Here is an 18,779-nt window from a genome sequence, read left to right on the forward strand (position 1 = left end):
AGTTGCAAAAAGAAAATAGCCCGAGGCGCATATGTGTTGTAATCACACAAAATACAAACAACACAGTAGGATTTACAATTTACAAGACAAAAAAACAAACAAAAGAAGTTTTCTAACAGAAGTGTTCTTGGTAAAGACATTGGGACTTGATGGTGTGATACAGTTTGAAATCTCTTTACCTCCAGATTCAGAATTGTATGAGAAATTTTAGGCTGCTGGTCATTTAAAACTCGTCTGCAAATTGCAAAGTCCTGTTGTTTCCAAGTGCATAGAGAGAGATAAGTTGGGTAGAATCAGTTTTGTCCTCTGTATCAGCCAACTGGTTAGGTATGTATTATGAAGGAGAACCATTTCTTTTCAAGATAGCTAGGTGTATATAAGATAGATATTTGAAGAGTCTTACATGAGTTTCTCAAGAGAAAAGCACCTAAATAAATAAAGTTACAGAGCATCGTCTTATCTTATAGATGTATGAGTAATCCTTAGTAGCTTCAATTGAGAAGCAATCTGCTTAAATTCTATAAAGACTTCTTTTGCTTTTGTAATTTGTAATTTAGCTCAGTTATATGTGTTATTATTATATATTCCTAATTAGGAATAAATACAAACAAATGCAGAAGAACAATAGAACCAAACACACACACACGAAAAAAAACAAAACAAACACAACAGAAGAAGAAGATCAGAAGAAGAACTTGACTCAACTCAACTTAAGAGAATAGACTCACCTTCATTTTGAATCAATCTAAGTACAACTCAACCACACAGCTAATACAATCTTTTCTAACAACACACTCGTTCATATTATTAATATCTATTTATGTCTAATTTGGAACCACCCGTCGCGTCAAACCAAGATATATCACGATCACTGAGTCAAGGCACAGACTTTTTCAAAAACGAAAATGGTATGTAACAGCAACCCATCAGCTTTGGGATTTTGAGCTTCAATTGAGGTCACCCTTTAATCAATAATACTAACATTATCCTAAAGAATCTGTTGATCTTTTATTAAGAGAAATGAGTGCAGATTTAGAGAGTATAGCGCCTCCACCAACATTTGAACCTAGCCACAGGCGAAATGAAAATAGCTTATCAATGTCCATCAATACATCACCAACAAAACCATTGAAATTCCCCAATCAACAGACAAATATGAAGGATCCAAACTCAAGTTCAGATACATATGCCAGTGATCAAGAACAACTTCAAAGTAAACTTTACCCATCTTCAAAAGATGAGCTTAAATCATCATTGGACAGAAATTTTGACATTGACACTTCAGCTGATATGCAAGGTACAATTGAAACCATGTACAGATCTATCGATATCTATACACTGCAAACACCAGTAACCTCAACAGTTAATCTAACTAAGAAGCAAACTTACACCAACTCGTCACCCAACAAGTCCATTATGAAAAAAACTCCAACTGGTTCCCCTAAAAAAGTTGCATTTACAGCAACTGACCCTAAAATTTATCAATATGCTCAAGGACAACAAGAGTTTGAGAATGATCAAAAACAACAAACTATACCTCATTTGGCACTTCAAAAGCCAATTTCTCATCATTGGGAACATCCACATATACACTCTGAAGATGAAAGTTTAGCTTCTCCTCCTCCACCACCACCTCCACATACAAGTAAACCTACATATGCTCAACTTTTGATTCGTGAAGGCAATAGTCCCCTCAAGAAAGTACAGGCTACACCACATCATGACAAGTTGGATCCTCAATCAGACGAAGAGTACGATTTGGATGCTCGTTTGCAAGAGTTGGAATTGGCAGCTAAGGAAAAGACTAAAGAAAATATTCATCATCTATCACTTTCTTTACAAACTCCAACATTCCAAATGGAGAACCCCTTGGATTCATTACAGAAATCACCAGATGTTCAATTACGATCATCGGGCTCATCACAATCTTCACTTCAATCGTTAAGAGAAGACAACAGGAGTTTAAATTCAGTGCCTGGTTCCCCTACAAAGGCCAATCGTGGACTTGCTTTACGTGATGGTATTAAAGGATTGTCAGATGCAGCAGTTGAAGCTATGTTGCCTAGAGATAGCTCAGAAGATGCATTATATATGAATCATTCCAATAGCAGAGTGAATCTACAATCTCATCTGGATGAACCATTGGATTCATTTGATAATTCATATACTCGGACTGAACAATCGATTATGAACTTGCTCAATAGTGCTTCATCATCTCATGTCGCACTTCATAAGATTACTCAAGACAAGGAAGTTAAAGTCAAGAAGGAAAAAGCGTCGGATGAGCCAGTGTTTGCTCCAGAGGAGAAGGAAGTGCATGTGAAGAAAGAGCCACGTTCCAATGATGAGGAGTTTGTGCCTGAAGAAAGGGAAATTGTTGTCAAGAAAGAGAAACTTGACGATGAGGTTCAACCTCAAGTTCGTGTTGTCGTCAAGAAAGAGTCAACTGAGTTCCATCATGACTCATCTTATGATACATCCCAAGGAATTATTAACGAGACACCAGTCCAACATCTACTCAATTCAACTAAATCTACCCACCAATACCATCCTCATCAAGCCCCTCATGCTAATGGAGTCGCATCTCAAGATGACACTTTGGACTCCACGGGGATCTCAAATGCAGAGGAATCTATGATGTCAATCAGATTTCATGCAGATAGTGGTTGGAAATTAGAAGATAGTAATGATGGAGACCGCGAGGATAATGACGACAACAGCAAAGCACTTGACGATTCCAATATTCTTGAAGAAGCTGACAACTCTGACGACGAATTTGCCGATGCATCAAATGAACTTGGGCATGAACTTTCGAAGAGTGTTGAAAAAAAGGAAGAACCGGTCAAGAGTTTGGCTCCTCCTAGAGCTATCGATGAAGCTGTTGATGCCACTCATGGTCCAAGAGATGGTGACACAATTTTAGCAAACTCATCAAATATTGTTGAACCGAATGAAGATATTACGTTGCCACCAATTGAGACTAACAACTACTCTTCATTAGAAGATGTTACAAAAAATATGGATTCAATGTCGAGCTATGAACGGTCCTTATCGGCTGAAAATGACCCAGTAAAGCCCAGACCAGACAACTTTATATCCATTTGGCACAGTCAGCGCAAGCACAAAAAGAGTCAAATGCACAAAGTACCTACTCAGCAACTAATAGCTGCTCTCAAAGAAGACCAGAATGAATTAAAGAGAGCAACATCAATTGATAGAGTAAGAATTCCTTCATCTTTGAACAACAAAAAGATTAAAGAAGTCCATGTCATGTCGAGAAGATTGGTTACTCCTGATAATTTTGATGATTTACACTTGTCAGGATTTTTGCCTGAAATATCTAGAGACTCTGGATTTAATGATTTGCATTTTACCAATCAATCAAGGGTTCCTTCAGCACAACTTAATACTTCCAATTTGCTTTCCAATATCGATAACAATCCAAATGTAATTGAACCACCACAACCAGGGACACATAGGGATCTTAGACCAGGATCGAGAGTAACTTCTTCCAATGGTCACAATCTACATAGAGCTTCGACAGCTGCACCTACAGGAACCAAGAGGTCGAGATTTAGAGTTCCTACTTTTGAAATCAAGCGCTCTTCATCAGTGCTATCACCTAAAAACATGTACGATGATATTTTTGAAGATGTCGTTCCAAGAAAACCACCAACCATTCGTGCAGAAGGTATGAAGACTCTACCAAGTATGGATAAAGATGACGTCAAGCGTATTCTCTCAACAAGAAAGGGAATGACTCAGGATGAATATGCCAATGCTAAATTTGTTGAACGCAAGCCGAAAAAGAATTCAGTTGTCACCGAGGCTGAACATGCATATGATAAACTTATTCCACAAACTGCATCAATCCATGATGCAAATACCGAATCTTCACCACGCCAATCTATGATTCCTGCCGGTGCTGATGTTTTGCCTTATCTTGTCGATGAGTTGAACAAGCCCGCTAGTGAATTGATGTCAAAAAGTCAGCCTGATGAAGAGGCATATCCAGCAAGATCGGGTACCGTAATTGTTCACAAGAAAGCTGCGTTGCCAGAACCAGAGTTTGAATTTGATACTTCGCCACATACGCCGCCACCTGCGCCTTTGGGTGGAGTTGATGACTTGGATATTGAACCATCATTGAATTACTTGTATAAGGAAAATTTGTCACCAAAGACGTCAAGGCAGGATGCTAATTTGTCAGAGGAGCCACCACTGCATCTGGATCTGCAGTACGTTGTTGTGAGGAAATTGGATCCAAATTTGCAACCAGATGTTGCTAAACCGATTGACAACACACCAGCTACTCCAGTCAAGAAGATTCTGAAGGATGCTCATACGCCAAAAAAGAACTCACCAAGGAAAAGTCCAATCAAGATTGGCTCCCCTGTTAAACTTGTCAAGAAAAATGGATCAGTTACTGGAGTTGAGTTGGTTGAAAAGCATCAGTTTCATGATATTGCCAAGACTGAAAATACAAAACCAGAAATGGCTGATGACTTACTTAATGCCAAACTTAGAGATAATATCGATCAACAAGAAAAATGGGTTCCAGAACATAAATCAAACATGCCCAGTGCTGTTTCAGTTCCTTCTGAATTCTCCGATTCTAAAAGTCAGCAACATGAACATGTGCACAAACGTCAAAAGTCTCATCCTGCGGTTGTTGACGATGAACATCCCGATGTTGCTTGGCAAGAACGTGGTCGGTTATTTTTCCGAGTACTTGGTATAAAGAATATTAATTTACCCGATATGAAAGCTCACAAGGGGAAATTCACCATTGCCTTGGATAATGGGGTCCATTGTGTCAAGACGCCCGAGTATGATTTGGATCGGAGTTTTGTTTCCATTGGTAAAGAATTCGAGCTTATTGTTGCCGAGTCTTTACAGTTTATCTTGACGATGAAGGCTAGTTACAATAAGCCAAAGGAGACATTGGTTGAAGTTCGTGAACGGAAAGTTGTCAAGTCGAGAAACAAGTTGAGTCGGTTATTTGGATCTAAGGATATCATCACAACGACAAAGTTTGTACCTAGTAAAGTTGAAGATAGTTGGGCTTGTAAATTAGCCACTGATGGTTCATTTGCTCGATGTTATGTTGATTTTGCCCAATTTGAACCACAAGTCACTGGTAAAGTACAGAGATTTGATTTGAGTTGTTTCAACGAATGGGAGACTAAATCACAATCTAAACAACGATTGAAGCCGTACAAGATTGCCGATTTGGAAGTGGAAATGTTATTTGTCCCACGTTCCGATCCTCATGAAATCTTACCAACGAGTATCAAATCGGCATATCATTCCTTAGCTGAACTAACCAAAGATTCACACATGACAAATGAAGGATACTTGTATCAAGAAGGTGGAGATTGTGAAATTTGGAAACGTCGTTGGTTCAAACTCTACCCTCCAGCTTCATTAGTTGCTCATTCTGAGTTTTCACACAAGACTCGCGCCAAGATCAATTTGAATAAGATTGTTGATGTGATGTATGTTGATAAGGAGAATATGCATAGTTCTAAGCATCGTAATTTCAGTGATGTTTTGCTTGTTGAACATTCGTTCAAGATTAAATTTGCCAATGGGGAAATTATTGAGTTTGGCGCTCCGAATGAACGGGAAATGAAGAACTGGATTGCAATTTTGGAAGGAATTGTGCAGAAGAATAAGATTAGACGACAACCTTGGGTGAATGTAATGATGAGGCAGCAAGTTGAGTAATAGGGAGTAGAGGAGTATTGGTGCCATATAAAAAAAAAAGCACTGTATAGAGATTATTGTAATATTACGAATTTTAAAGATACTTAGATTGTAGTGTGATAAGCTATACATGTTGCTGCTATTTGGGGAACTACTTTGGAGGAGGTGGTGGTGGTGGAGACATGTTGAAGTTGAAATTTGGCATTTGCATACCTGGTGGCATTTGCATATTTGGAGGCATCTGCATCCCCGGTGGCATCTTCATTCCAGGAGGCATCATCATTGGTGGCATACCAGGAGGAAACATACCCATTGGCGGCTGTGGAGGTTGCATCCCATTCTTACCAGGCACCGGACTATTGACATTATTCATTCCACTGCTACCACTATTGCTTCCCATACCGGGTTTGCCCACTTCAGTGCCAGGCAATGGCCCACCGGGCCCTTTCATAATCTGTGCCATAATCTTTTGTGGATTAAACTCACCACGCAACTTATCCTGTTTATGACAATATGCATTCCAAGTAAACTCATCAAATCCGAAATTGAAATAATCGGAGATATCAGCACCGGGAGCTCGCCAAGGTTTCATTTTGAATATCTCGAGGTCGAGTTGAGTTAATGGTTTCCCTTCGTATTCAGGGTTGGTATTGACGTCTAGCTTGGATGTGGTTCCTGTTGTGGTTGTGATTTGGGTGGTGGTTGCCCCTGGTTGGGGTGTTCCTGTTGAGGATTGTGGGGGTGCTACTTCTGATATTATGTCGTTGCCGGGTACGGATGGTTTAGGTGCCGTATCTCCTATTATGATATCAATGTCGTCGTCGTCATCATCATCGTCATCGTCATCGTCATCATCGTCATCATCCTCGTCCTCGTCTCCGTCTTCATTCTCTGCTATTTCGCCACCGTCTTGCGTATCACTCTTGGCTTCAGCGGCATCACCATCTTTCAGTAGCAGCGGCAGCAGCTGTGTCGTCAGTTCAGATGCTAGTGCTGTTGTCTTTTGTTTCTTAGTTGCTGGTTGGTTATCATCATCATCTGAGCCGTATAAGTACGCATCATCGTCTTCCTCTGGATTGGCCATTTTTCTTGAGAATATAGAGTATGGGTTTTAATTAGGTAGAAGAAGCCTTTGTAATTGGAATTATTATTTTTGCTTTGCTTTTGGTTTCAGTGTCGTATAATTTGAAAAGTTCATTTGCGACATTGAATCATAAGAAGAAGAAGAAGAAAGAAAAATTTTCAAAATCACATTAACACCTACCTTATCACAGTTTATTCAGTGGCGAATAGAAACAACAACAACAACAACCCAGCATCAGTCTCAAATTCAAACTTTTTATGCTAGATTTCAAACACCCTATTCCTACCAATAACCTACACACAACAACTCAACATACAATCATACCGCCGAAATAATATACACACATACAAGCACACTAAACCAAGATGTCATTTATAAATATCTGTCGTGATAACACCGATCCTTTCTACAGGTACAAGATGCCTCCACTCCAGTCCAAGACTGAAGGTCGAGGAAACGGTATCAAGACCGCCATTGTCAACTTGGGCGAAGTTTCAAGAGCTTTGAATCGTCCACCAGCCTACTTGGTCAAGTTTTTCGGGTACGAATTAGGAGCTCAGACTCAGATTCAAACTGACAGGTACTTGGTCAATGGTGCTCATGATACTAGTGAGTTGCAAGATTCATTGGATGGGTTTATTAACAAGTTTGTCCTTTGTGGATCTTGTAAGAACCCCGAAACGGAAATTGTCCTCAAGGGTAAGGATTTATTGGAGAGAGATTGTAAAGCTTGTGGGAAAGTGACCAAGATTGATCCAAAACATAAATTGTACTCGTATATCGTCAAGAACCCACCTGATAATAAAAAGGGGAAGAAATCAGCTACTGCTACTGCTAATGTCGTTGGTGGAGGTAAGTCAATTTCCGATATTGCTGCTGGTCACGATGATCAGAATGGGGACCGCGCAGATGGTGCAGATGGCGTCGTTGGTGGTGATGATGATGAAGATGATGACTTGTTGGCGAAAAAGATTAATGCTGAAGCTGCCATGTTGCAAGATTTGAAAATCAAAGATGATGAATGGGCAGTCGATATGAGTGAAGAAGCAGTTGCTGCAAGAGCACGTGAATTGGAAGCATTTGACTCTTCTAATGCATATGAACAATTGGGTGACTGGTTACTTTCTGAATCCAACAATGATGTTGCCAACTTGCCATCTGATGTTGAAATTTACAAAAAGATTGTTGAATTGGACCTTGTTGAATCACCAGCAACGTTACAAGTTCTCGCTCAAACTTTATTTGATGCACATATCCTAAATCAAATTGAACCTCATGTCGGTTTATTAACTAAATTGATTAATGGTGATGAGGAATTTGAAAAGGCTTTACTTGGTGGGTTAGAGAGATTGATTGGATTACTGTATCCTAATGAATTGATTGCTCAAACTCCTAAAATCTTGCATGGGTTTTATGATCGTGATTTAATTAGTGAAGAAGTGATTATTAAATGGGGATCCAAAGTGTCGAAAAAATATGTTCCTAAAGATGTTTCTAAAAAGGTTCGTAAAGCCGCCAAGCCATTTGTTCAATGGTTGCAAGAAGCAGAAGAGGAAGATGAAAGTGATGAAGAATAAGCATAACATATACATACACTCGTTTGATGTAGAAAGAGTTTGATATTTGTTTAGGTTTAATTAACAATTACTTTATTACCTTATGTGTGTATATATATAAAATGTACTTCCCAAAATATTTTTAAAATCCCACTGAAAATAGTCATCTCTATTCTTGTATCCTCATAATATACATATGTAGTCTGTGTAGACCGTTTTATTGTTCGTAAAAGTCTATGTGACTACTTCACATGTACAGATTGCGTTGTTGTACTGTTGGCGTGCCTGGATTTGAATTGTATCCCAATGCAGCACTACTCAATGACAATTGTTCCAATTGTTGCATGACTGCCAATTCCTGAGGCAGTGGTTGTGGTTGCTGAGGTTGTTGTTGGGGTGGCCTTGATCCTGGTGGTCCCATTGGTATTTGCGCCTGTTGGTAATACTGTTGTTGAGCTTGCTGTTGTTGCTGCTGAGCGTGCGCCATGGCTTGTTGAGCATAATATTGCTTCATGTAAGCAGATGGTTGTTGCGTGGTATATTGCAGTTGGTGCTGTTGCGGTTGGACAAGCGGAACATAGGCAAACGATTGTGGAGGCATTTGCTGCATAGGGAATTGTTGCTGAATAGGTTGAGAATGGAAACTAGTGGCAAGTGGTGCTGCTTGCTGAGGCTGACTATGGCTATGATGATGCTGTGAATGGTATGAATCATACTTTGATCCTCCATTATTCCCATTTCTTTGTGCTCGTCTATTATTATTGTTTCCTGAAGAAGATCCAGATCCAGAAGAAGCCCCTGAAGCTCCTCCTCTTTTTGAAGAAAAAGATTTCCCTGATCGGCTACTCGACAACCCAACTTCATCCATCAACTTCTTATAATGATGGAAATTGACAATGTTAATCTCCATCAACACTCGCTTAATAGCTGGTAAAAATGGTGTAGTCAAATCAGTAAGCAATGGATTACTTAAAACCTTGTAAATGAATAAAGGACCAGCATTTAAGTTATTATCATCACTCCGTTCTTGCAAGATAAATTTCAAATTGTCCGCATTTTCAAAAATGGCATTAATTAAAGCACGCTTGACGTCATCTTTTCCATCCTCTTGCTGAATAGCGCTGTTTATGCTTAATATCTTCAAGATGGTTAAATTTGCCAATCGATGAACACAAAGGTTTTGCAAATTAGGCAAGAATCGATCAACAATTAAATCAATCTTGGATCCATTATGAAGCTCAAATGTATCCAAATACCAAGTGATTAATAAACTTCCATTTGAATTGACTGCTAGCTCATTAGCAAATTCAAGAATCAATCCAGCGACAAGCAAAACTTGCTCTTGAGAAACGCAACCACTTTCAAAGGATTTAGCACTGCCGTTGCTCAGCTCATGATGGTGACCATGACCATTGCTATTGCCACTGTTGCTGCTGTTACTGCTTTCCAATATCGTCCTAATACATCTTGCTCCATACCGGCCAAAACTAATCTCAAGGAAATTATCAAACATCGCTTCAAACACAAAATCATTAAAGGGAGATCCAAATTTAATACACCCTTGAATTACATAATTTCCAAATTGATCATTAAACAACTTGACAGCATATGGTTTCAAACTAGCACCAATTAGGTACATTTGTTGGAAATCAGAATGACACAAATTGATAATTTTTTGAATTGCCCAAGTTCCATTCTTGTGAATTCCCAATTGAGTTAAATAAGGAGCAATTTCTTTAACCATCATCAATTTCACCAATGAATCGCCAGCTTGTGGGTTATCAAGCAAAGTAAACAATTTCTGAACAATTGTATTACCAAGGTAATCATAACAAATTTCTGGCAAATCATCAAGCATCGCCAATGCCAATTCGTCGACTGAAACTTGACTAAAATTAGAATCAACCAATTGATCAAATAATCCAGCCTCTTTATTTTCCAAAACTTTTCTCAATTCTCTCAAAGTTGGTGAGTCAAATTGTCTTGATGGTATTGGATCAGGTAATGGGCCGAAATCAGATTTATAATTGTCATTGGAGTAGGCAATACATTTGTTGATTATGGATTGAATCTTTTTCAAGTCTGCTGTGGAGGATAGTTTGGTGATTGATTCAATGATGTGGCTTGTATTGAGTGCAGTTGCTGCAGTTGCAGTATTATAGTGAGCACCAGCATTCACTTCAATCGAAGCAATAGACCCTTGTTTTGACAACACAGATTGAGGTGAATTGCTTTGTCCACGGAGAGTCTTACCACCATTAGGCTCCACAACTGACTTCAATGGTGAATTGTATTGTAAGTCAAGTCTTGGTTCCTCAATTTTAGCAAAGGCAACATACAATGTACTTCCAGGTGCGATTTCCAAATGATTGAAATTAGCTTTCAAATTCATGGCAGTTTCGATGTTTGTACATTCAACAAGGGCTAATTTTGAAGTAGTAGTAATGGTCATCTTTACACTAACAACACTTCCAAATGACTTGTGATTATTAGAATTAACCAAAACTGTGAATAATCTTAATGAATCAACATACAATGGTAAATTATCAAATAATAAAAACCTTGTTGGACCCAAGTTTGTATTTTCAAAATTAGTGGTTATTGTCACCTGTGAGAAATCATAGTCATCAATTAAATCAGGTTGAATATCTTGCAGTGTAATTACACCACTATCAGACGTTTCCAAACCTGTGGAGTTGCTGTTACTGTTGTTCAATTGTGATTGTAAAGAGTCTAAATGTGGATTGAATTGAAATCTTGCGCCTAGGCCACCTCCTGAAACACCTGTTTGTCCAGCTAATCCACCTCCTACTGTTGTGTTTACATTTGTAAACAATTGTTCATTAACTCCCGGTGGTGTACTTCCAGAATACGTTTGTGATCTAATTCTTGGAACAGAAGATCCACTTTCCTCTCCATTCAACATAAAATTATCCATAAATAAGGTAGCATCATTAGCTCTACCTCCAATTGAAATAAATGGCGAGGTTGATACTTTATTTTGACCACCACTAGATCTATAATATCCATTGTTGTATGTAGGATTACCATAGTTATTGAAAGATTCGGCAGTAGAATTGACGGTGACACTAGGAATGGCTGCATTGGTTGTGTATGATCTATTACGTAAGGATGAGTATTGGTGTGTTTGCTGTTGTTGTTGCTGTTGTTGTTGCTGCTGTGGCTGTTGATGGTTATGAGAAGGTGACGTTGCATCTAATGAAGGGCTCATTACAAACTCTGAATGTAAACTATGGTTACTATTTGATGAGTTATTATCATCATTCCATATTGAATTTGTTGAAAATAATGATCCTGATCTCATTCTTCTAGTTGGAGTGGTACTTAAATTTGTTGAATCAACATTTAAGCCCAAATTGATGTTGTTGTTGTTGTTGTTGCCACTGCCACTGCCATTGTTATTTGATGTAAAACTAGTATGTAATGGGGAGGTAGAAGTAGCAGCATCTTTTGACGTAGGAATATTCAACATATCGTGATTGTAGTTGTTGTTAGTTAGAGAGTCAGTGGTATAAATAGGACTGCTAGTAAGGGAGGTGTTGTTGTTGCCAAGTGTAATACTAGTGTTTGATAAGGAAGGGTTATGACCATTGGGAGTCAATTGACTGCGTAAGGAGAAAGATGAAGGCAATGTTCCTGATCTGCTTCTTCCCTGTTGCTGTTGGTATTGCTGCTGTTGTTGTTGTTGATTACTAGTTGATGGCGAAGTTGATCTGATAAAATTGTTGTTGTTCATATTGATTTACAAAGAAGGAAAAGTAGTGTCTTTATTCATGTGTAGTTTGTTTCTTTTTTTTTGCCATACACAGTTGCTAATATGGTGTTGGTATGATCAATTGGTACTTGGTATGTGTGTATATGGTAGTAATTCTGTTAATGTTGATCTCTTGTACAGCCTCAATTGTGTGTGTGTTTTCGTGTGTGTTAATTTGGTGGTAAAAAAAATATATTGATTTTGTTGCTGTGTGTGTGTGTGTATGTGTGCGTGTTTTGTCTAGTGTAGTAGTAATTGGGGGTGTTATAGTACTCTAATTGCAAATATAGTAGTTGTGGTGTATATATCTCTTATGAGTAGTTGTATTCAGTTGTATTGATATGATTTGGAAGGTATAAAACCTACGTACTTTACTTAGTGTTATATAGTTATATATGAGTGATCTGTTTATATATATTTACGTGTTTTAGTTAGTTAGTATTAGTTTTATATGCAGGACAAAAATATAAAAAATAGGGGCAACTTCACACATCATATACTCAATGAACAACATAGTATATATATATATATATATACACGCAAACCAAACACACAAGAGTATGAGAGAAAAAGAGTTTATAACAAGATGAAAGAGAAGAAGAAGAAGACAGGAGAAAGTATGTTTTGTAAAAGTCATAGGTAAAAAGAACTATGTTATATAAAACTTCTCTTCTGTTTGTCTGTCATTCTTGGTCTATTTTTATACATACACAAATGCATATATAATACAAAGAAAAACCCTGTCGTTTTTGATTCATAACGGAAGTAAAAATATAACTATTTCTAACCGCCAGAATAAAAATAAATTATACGTAATAAGTTATATATGGAGGGAAAAAAGGGGGCAAATCGATCCAACTATATAAATATTAAACTACTAACTACTGAAGTATGCAGTTGTAAAGAGTAAGTAAGTAAGTAAGTAAGTAATATATAAATAAACATGTACATTATACTTTAATAACACCATCCTATGTAATACTCTCAAGACACATACCTTCTATTATTGTACAAATACGTTTTTCTGTTACCAACAAAACACAAAACACAAAAAACACCAACATGTTTCCTTAATATATGTCCCACCACAGCCTATACCTATAGTGTTATACAATGCAAATTAGTGAAAACAACAATAACCGTTTTTTAACCCACCCCTTATTCTATAATATACTTTAGTCAAAGTGAACGTATTTTGCAGCAATTTAACAACAACAGCAAACTTTTTCTATTAACAGTAGTATATATATATATATTCAATCTCTTCCCTCCCTAAGCTTCAACTTTAACTTCGGTGATTTTAGGAAATGGAAGTGATTTCGAAAACACAACCACTCTATTGGTATTACTCACGTATCCTTTAATGTATCCCTGAGTTATCAAATTGCATACAATCGTCTCAACTTCAAAATCAGACACATAATCATTCAGAGAATTGACAACAGCACCTGCACCTGCATCCTCTTCTCCTTCTTTCTCTTTTTCCTTACCAGGGTACATTGACAACTCCAACGCTATTTTAAACGCACTAAATGGAGTTGGGTCCTCTTTAGCTTGAAACTCTAGGGTAATGTTGTATGTCTTGCGTAATACTCTCAATTGAACAAATTGTCGTAGTAATTCCATCAATATGTATAAATGATTCCTCAATAATACAACTTGAAACTTTTGCATACATTCTTCATACTTGTTTAAATTCCCATGTAAAATAGCATCTAAAAACCAATCATGATACATCAACTTCAATCGAGGAAACCTTTGCCAGATGGAATTCAGTGGTAGTTTACCCTTGTTATAAAGTTTCAAAGGAATCAATAACCGTAATATTTTCTCCAGCTGTTTACACCGTGCATTCTTTTTATAATTTGCAATCAAACTCATGGCTTTATTCAATGACTCTTCAGCTTCAATCCATTGTCCATCATCTAAACAAACCAATGCTTGATAATATAAATACGTAATGGCATTCTTAATTGTCAATACATTAGCCATCATATTAGGCAACAGTCTATTACCACTCTTGGCTGAGTTAATAGCACTTTTAGCAAGGGTCAACTTACCCATTTTGAAATAATATTTAACCAAATGAGACAAAAAGAAGTAAATATCATTGCGTTTACTCAGTTTAATATCAAGTGTCTTGTCATTATTTGTCAAATTGAATGCACTTTTCAACGTATTCACCAACTTCTCCAATCGTGACACTTGCATCTTTTTGTATCCATTGCCATTACCATCTCCTCCTCCCCATTCATCATACTCAGAATCAACCATAATCTGATCCAAATCTTCAGGATAATCCCCCTGAGCCTTATTATAAATCATAATCAAATCATCAACACACGCAAGCAAAACAGGCATGATCCAATTCCCTTCAATCTGCGCACAAGCTCGTATGAGACTCATACATTGTAAATTGAGATTTTCAAAACAATCAAGTATAGAACTACTAATATATGTGGACTTTAGCACTTGTAAATGGTTTATTACAACAGGACCAAATTTATCCAACTTGTACACGTCAAACTCCAGTGGCGTGGGGAATTCTGCTCTGATTGAAGCCTTGGGGTGTCCTATTAAAAGTAAACGTCTTAATCTTCTGGCATTTTGGGTCTCAATGGCTTCTTCAACTTTGCCTATATATTCCTTCAAGGTGCTCATCTCTCAACTAAGCTAACTAGATGTACAGTTTGGTTACAGTGGGTGGGTGGTGGTATCTTTTAACAGTTTAGAAAGCGTAAGAAGTGATTGGTGTTATAAGATTGACCTGTGTTTATGATAGTTGTGTGTGTGCTGCAGGTTTCCTTATGTGTCTGTGTGTACGAATTTTTTTCTTTGTTGATGTTTCTTGTTGCAAATGTCGTAAAAGTGTGCCGTTGGTGTCGCAAAAACTGAAATACGACATACTCTTTATTAACAAAAGTATGATGAGAATTGGGAAACCTAAATTTCAGTAAATGACTATATCTTCCTCTCTACGTGTAGTTATTAGTGTACTTTTCACATTGGTATTGTAAATATTGGTTGTTGGTTGCTACCTGACCGTAAGGATAAGATGGCACTTGAAGCTTTAAACGATTTGAGTTTTTGCAGCTAAAAGTTTGTCTGACCTGGAAGTATCTGTACACTACACATTATCATTATTAAAGCTCATGTGCTCCGCAAAAACAAAATTAGTTAGAGAAAGAAGTACTAAGTAATTATTAGTTCTTAGGGTGAGGATAATTTGGTTGTATAGATAAAATGTGTGGTATGGATGATTATTTATCCGAAATTTCAAACAAATTTACATACAAAATATACAACTGATTTGTACAATCTAAAGAAGAGATAATGCTCATAGGATGTACCTGATATGTGCTTTATCTATAATATAACAGGAACTAACGAGTTTTCATATGTATATGCTTGTTGGTGTTGGTTGTATTAGATCAATTTGAGATTGGTAGCTCTCTGTTTCTGTCGTTGCGGATAACAAACAAAAAATTAACAAACTTCCACAACCAGCAAAAAGGGGAGAGAAAGAGGAAACAAAGAGAGTAATTTGTAATACACACATCAAACACCAACAATCATACAAAGGTAGGACCCCATCTTAACACATTATACCAATAGCATACTCACACACTTCCATTTGATTGGCTTTACATTACGTAATAGTGAGTAATACAATACATCTTTATCACACACGAAAAAAGTATCGCCACTACCACTACCACCACACACATAACACACACACAACACACATTCCACACACACACTAAAGTTCACATGAGCACGCCTACTAGCTTTGAAGATTATGAACCACAGCAAAACAACAGAGCTCTATCTCCAAGAACTACTACACGATCAACTGCAGCTATGAGAAACCCTTCCCCAAGCTCAAACGAAGCTGATGATGACGAATCAACAGTTGAGATTAACCAACACGATTTTGATGATCAGCACAAACCATCGGATCAACCACCAACAAAACTCAAAAATGGTAATCACAAGAGCAGAACTCCTTCAAATGACGTTGATGGAGGCAGTCGATACCCATCTGACTATGTAGATAATGATTTCATGATGGATAACGAATACAACGATTATGAAGAACTAAGGAAGGCAATAATAGTCAAGAGACGGTTATCTAGCATTAAACGACCTCATGGTCCATATATCGACGAACAACAACTAGCGGTGAATAAAAACTCCATCATGCGATTACCTACTGAAGTGTTGATGCAGATATTCCACTACTTGGAAAGAAAAGATTGGTTTCTTTTAGCAACGACATGCAGTGAGATTGCTGACTTGATTATAGAAATGTTATGGTTTCGTCCAAATATGCAAAATGACTCATCTTTTAAAAAGATTAGACAAGTTATGGAAATTAATCGATTTAAAACTCATTGGGATTATCGACAATTTATCAAGAGGTTGAATTTATCATTTATGACCAAGTTGGTGGATGACAAACTATTGAGTTTGTTTGTTGGATGTCCCAAATTGGAAAGATTAACATTGGTGAATTGTGCCAAATTAACACGAACGCCAATAACTAATGTACTTCAAGGATGTGAAAGACTACAGTCGATTGATTTAACTGGGGTTACTGATATCCACGATGATATCATAAATGCATTGGCTGATAATTGTCCACGATTACAGGGATTGTATGCACCTGGATGTGGTAATGTAAGTGAAGCTACTATAATCAAGTTGTTGAAAAGTTGCCCCATGTTGAAGAGATTGAAATTCAATTCAAGCAGCAATATAACTGATGCCAGTATTCAAGCCATGTATGACAATTGTAAAGCATTGGTTGAGATTGATTTACATGGTTGTGAAAATGTAACCGATCAATATTTGAAGAAAATCTTTTTGGAATTGAATCAGCTACGAGAATTTAGAATTAGCAGTGCTCCTGGTATTACTGACAAACTATTTGAATTGATTCCTGATGGATATATTTTGGAGAAATTGAGAATTATTGACATTACTGGATGTAATGCCATTACTGATCGTTTGGTTGAGAAATTGGTAGTTTGTGCACCAAGGTTACGAAATGTGGTGTTAAGTAAATGTATGCAAATTACTGATGCTAGTTTACGAGCATTGAGTAAACTTGGAAGAAGCTTGCATTATATCCATTTAGGCCATTGTGGATTAATCACTGATTATGGAGTTGCCGCATTGGTTAGATATTGTCATCGAATACAGTATATTGATTTAGCATGTTGTTCGCAATTGACTGATTGGACATTGGTTGAACTTGCAAACTTACCCAAATTGAGACGTATTGGATTGGTTAAATGTTCAATGATTACTGATTCAGGAATATTGGAGTTGGTGAGACGTCGCGGTGAACAAGATTGTCTTGAACGTGTTCATTTATCCTATTGCACAAACTTAAACATTGGTCCCATCTATTTGTTATTGAAAAGTTGTCCTAAATTGACTCATTTATCATTAACTGGCATTTCAGCATTTTTAAGACGTGAAATTACTCAATATTGTCGTGATCCACCACCTGATTTCAATGAACATCAAAAATCCTTGTTTTGTGTCTTTAGTGGACATGGAGTCAATCAGTTGCGTAACTACTTGACTCAAGTTATGGAGGAACGATCATATCAGATTGACCAAGGTGATATACATGCATTGTTTAATGAGAGAAGACGTCGGTTCTTGAATGGAGATGCTGAGCCTGCCGATGGAGGAGCAGGTGCCGGAGCAGGAGCAGTAGGAGTTGGAGGTGGAGAAGAAGTGTTGAATGCGTGGGAACGCAGATTATTTCCCGTGCCTAGAGGCATTGGTGCACCTGGGATAGGAGATAATAATAATAATAATAATAACATGCATATGAATCAAGAAATGATTGAGATTAATCGAGAGATATTTAGAGAATTGAATGAGGGAAATATGGGTCCAGAGGAAATGAGGGAGCATTTTCAAAGGTTGATTCGTAATCATCATCAACAGAGATTGCAGGAGCAAAATGCTAGAATCAGAGCAGAGCAGCAGAGAGGTGCTGGGCAACAGCAACAGCAGCAACAGCAGCAGCAACGACAACCACAGCGGCAACAGCGCCAAGAAGCTCCACCAGTTGTGGCACCAGCGGCTGTAGAAACACCACCACCACGCCAACCTCCTCGTCCACAGCAAAATCCAGCTCCTCAACCCTTGTTCCCACCTACGAACTTCCCTAATGATACGCAGTTTTTCCACCCCACTACTCCGAATCCTCAAAATGCGCCACATATTGAGCAGGCGGCAATTTTTCCTAATCGTGCTAATCAGCCACTTCCTAGGTTTCATATTCACCAACAACAACAACAACCGCAGCAGCAGCAGCATCAGCAGCATCAGCAGCGACAAGCGAGACAAACTGCGTATCAAAATCTCGATGATACCGTAGTTATTCAAGATCAAGGTAATGCTGATGAGCGAGCAGCTGGCGATCATGGACTTGCTGATACTGTCGTTAATGAGAGTGGCGGAGAAGAAGATGTCGAGATGGTGGATGCTGAAACTGGTGATGAGTTTAATACTGCCACTGCTGATTTGTTTCCAAGAATGGGATAAATATCTACATTGCTTTCTGTGGTTAGTTGGTCTTAATTTTTTTTTAGCTAGAGAGATTTGAACTTCGTTTCATTGGTTCTATTTA

General features: G+C 37.7%; 6 protein-coding genes across 6 annotated transcripts; 3 read left to right on the plus strand and 3 right to left on the minus strand. All coding sequences in view use genetic code 12, as the record gives it.

The window, feature by feature from the left end:
• Nucleotides 1-820: 820 nt before the first annotated feature.
• INT1 (Int1p) lies at nucleotides 821-5,730 on the plus strand (the record flags this gene model as incomplete). Its single annotated transcript, XM_067694612.1, has 2 exons — nucleotides 821-908; nucleotides 995-5,730. 2 exons carry the CDS (start codon nucleotides 821-823, stop codon nucleotides 5,728-5,730), a joined length of 4,824 nt encoding a protein of 1,607 aa, XP_067546916.1.
• Nucleotides 5,731-5,860: 130 nt separating this feature from the next.
• On the minus strand, nucleotides 5,861-6,793 carry I9W82_005437 (cleavage polyadenylation factor subunit; the record flags this gene model as incomplete). Its single annotated transcript, XM_067694613.1, has 1 exon — nucleotides 5,861-6,793. The coding sequence occupies one exon, from the start codon at nucleotides 6,791-6,793 to the stop codon at nucleotides 5,861-5,863; it is 933 nt and encodes a 310-aa protein (XP_067546917.1).
• Nucleotides 6,794-7,212: 419 nt separating this feature from the next.
• TIF5 (translation initiation factor eIF5) lies at nucleotides 7,213-8,370 on the plus strand (the record flags this gene model as incomplete). Its single annotated transcript, XM_067694614.1, has 1 exon — nucleotides 7,213-8,370. The coding sequence occupies one exon, from the start codon at nucleotides 7,213-7,215 to the stop codon at nucleotides 8,368-8,370; it is 1,158 nt and encodes a 385-aa protein (XP_067546918.1).
• Nucleotides 8,371-8,596: 226 nt separating this feature from the next.
• Nucleotides 8,597-12,106, minus strand: I9W82_005439 (uncharacterized protein; the record flags this gene model as incomplete). Its single annotated transcript, XM_067694615.1, has 1 exon — nucleotides 8,597-12,106. One exon carries the CDS (start codon nucleotides 12,104-12,106, stop codon nucleotides 8,597-8,599), a length of 3,510 nt encoding a protein of 1,169 aa, XP_067546919.1.
• Nucleotides 12,107-13,396: 1,290 nt separating this feature from the next.
• Nucleotides 13,397-14,785, minus strand: I9W82_005440 (uncharacterized protein; the record flags this gene model as incomplete). Its single annotated transcript, XM_067694617.1, has 1 exon — nucleotides 13,397-14,785. One exon carries the CDS (start codon nucleotides 14,783-14,785, stop codon nucleotides 13,397-13,399), a length of 1,389 nt encoding a protein of 462 aa, XP_067546920.1.
• A 1,110-nt stretch (nucleotides 14,786-15,895) lies between these two features.
• Nucleotides 15,896-18,694, plus strand: GRR1 (SCF ubiquitin ligase complex subunit; the record flags this gene model as incomplete). Its single annotated transcript, XM_067694618.1, has 1 exon — nucleotides 15,896-18,694. One exon carries the CDS (start codon nucleotides 15,896-15,898, stop codon nucleotides 18,692-18,694), a length of 2,799 nt encoding a protein of 932 aa, XP_067546921.1.
• Between the last annotated feature and the right edge of the window lie 85 nt (nucleotides 18,695-18,779).

This window comes from Candida metapsilosis, assembly GCF_017655625.1.
Source record: "Candida metapsilosis strain BP57 chromosome Unknown scaffold7, whole genome shotgun sequence".
Classification (NCBI taxonomy): domain Eukaryota; kingdom Fungi; phylum Ascomycota; class Pichiomycetes; order Serinales; family Debaryomycetaceae; genus Lodderomyces; species Lodderomyces metapsilosis.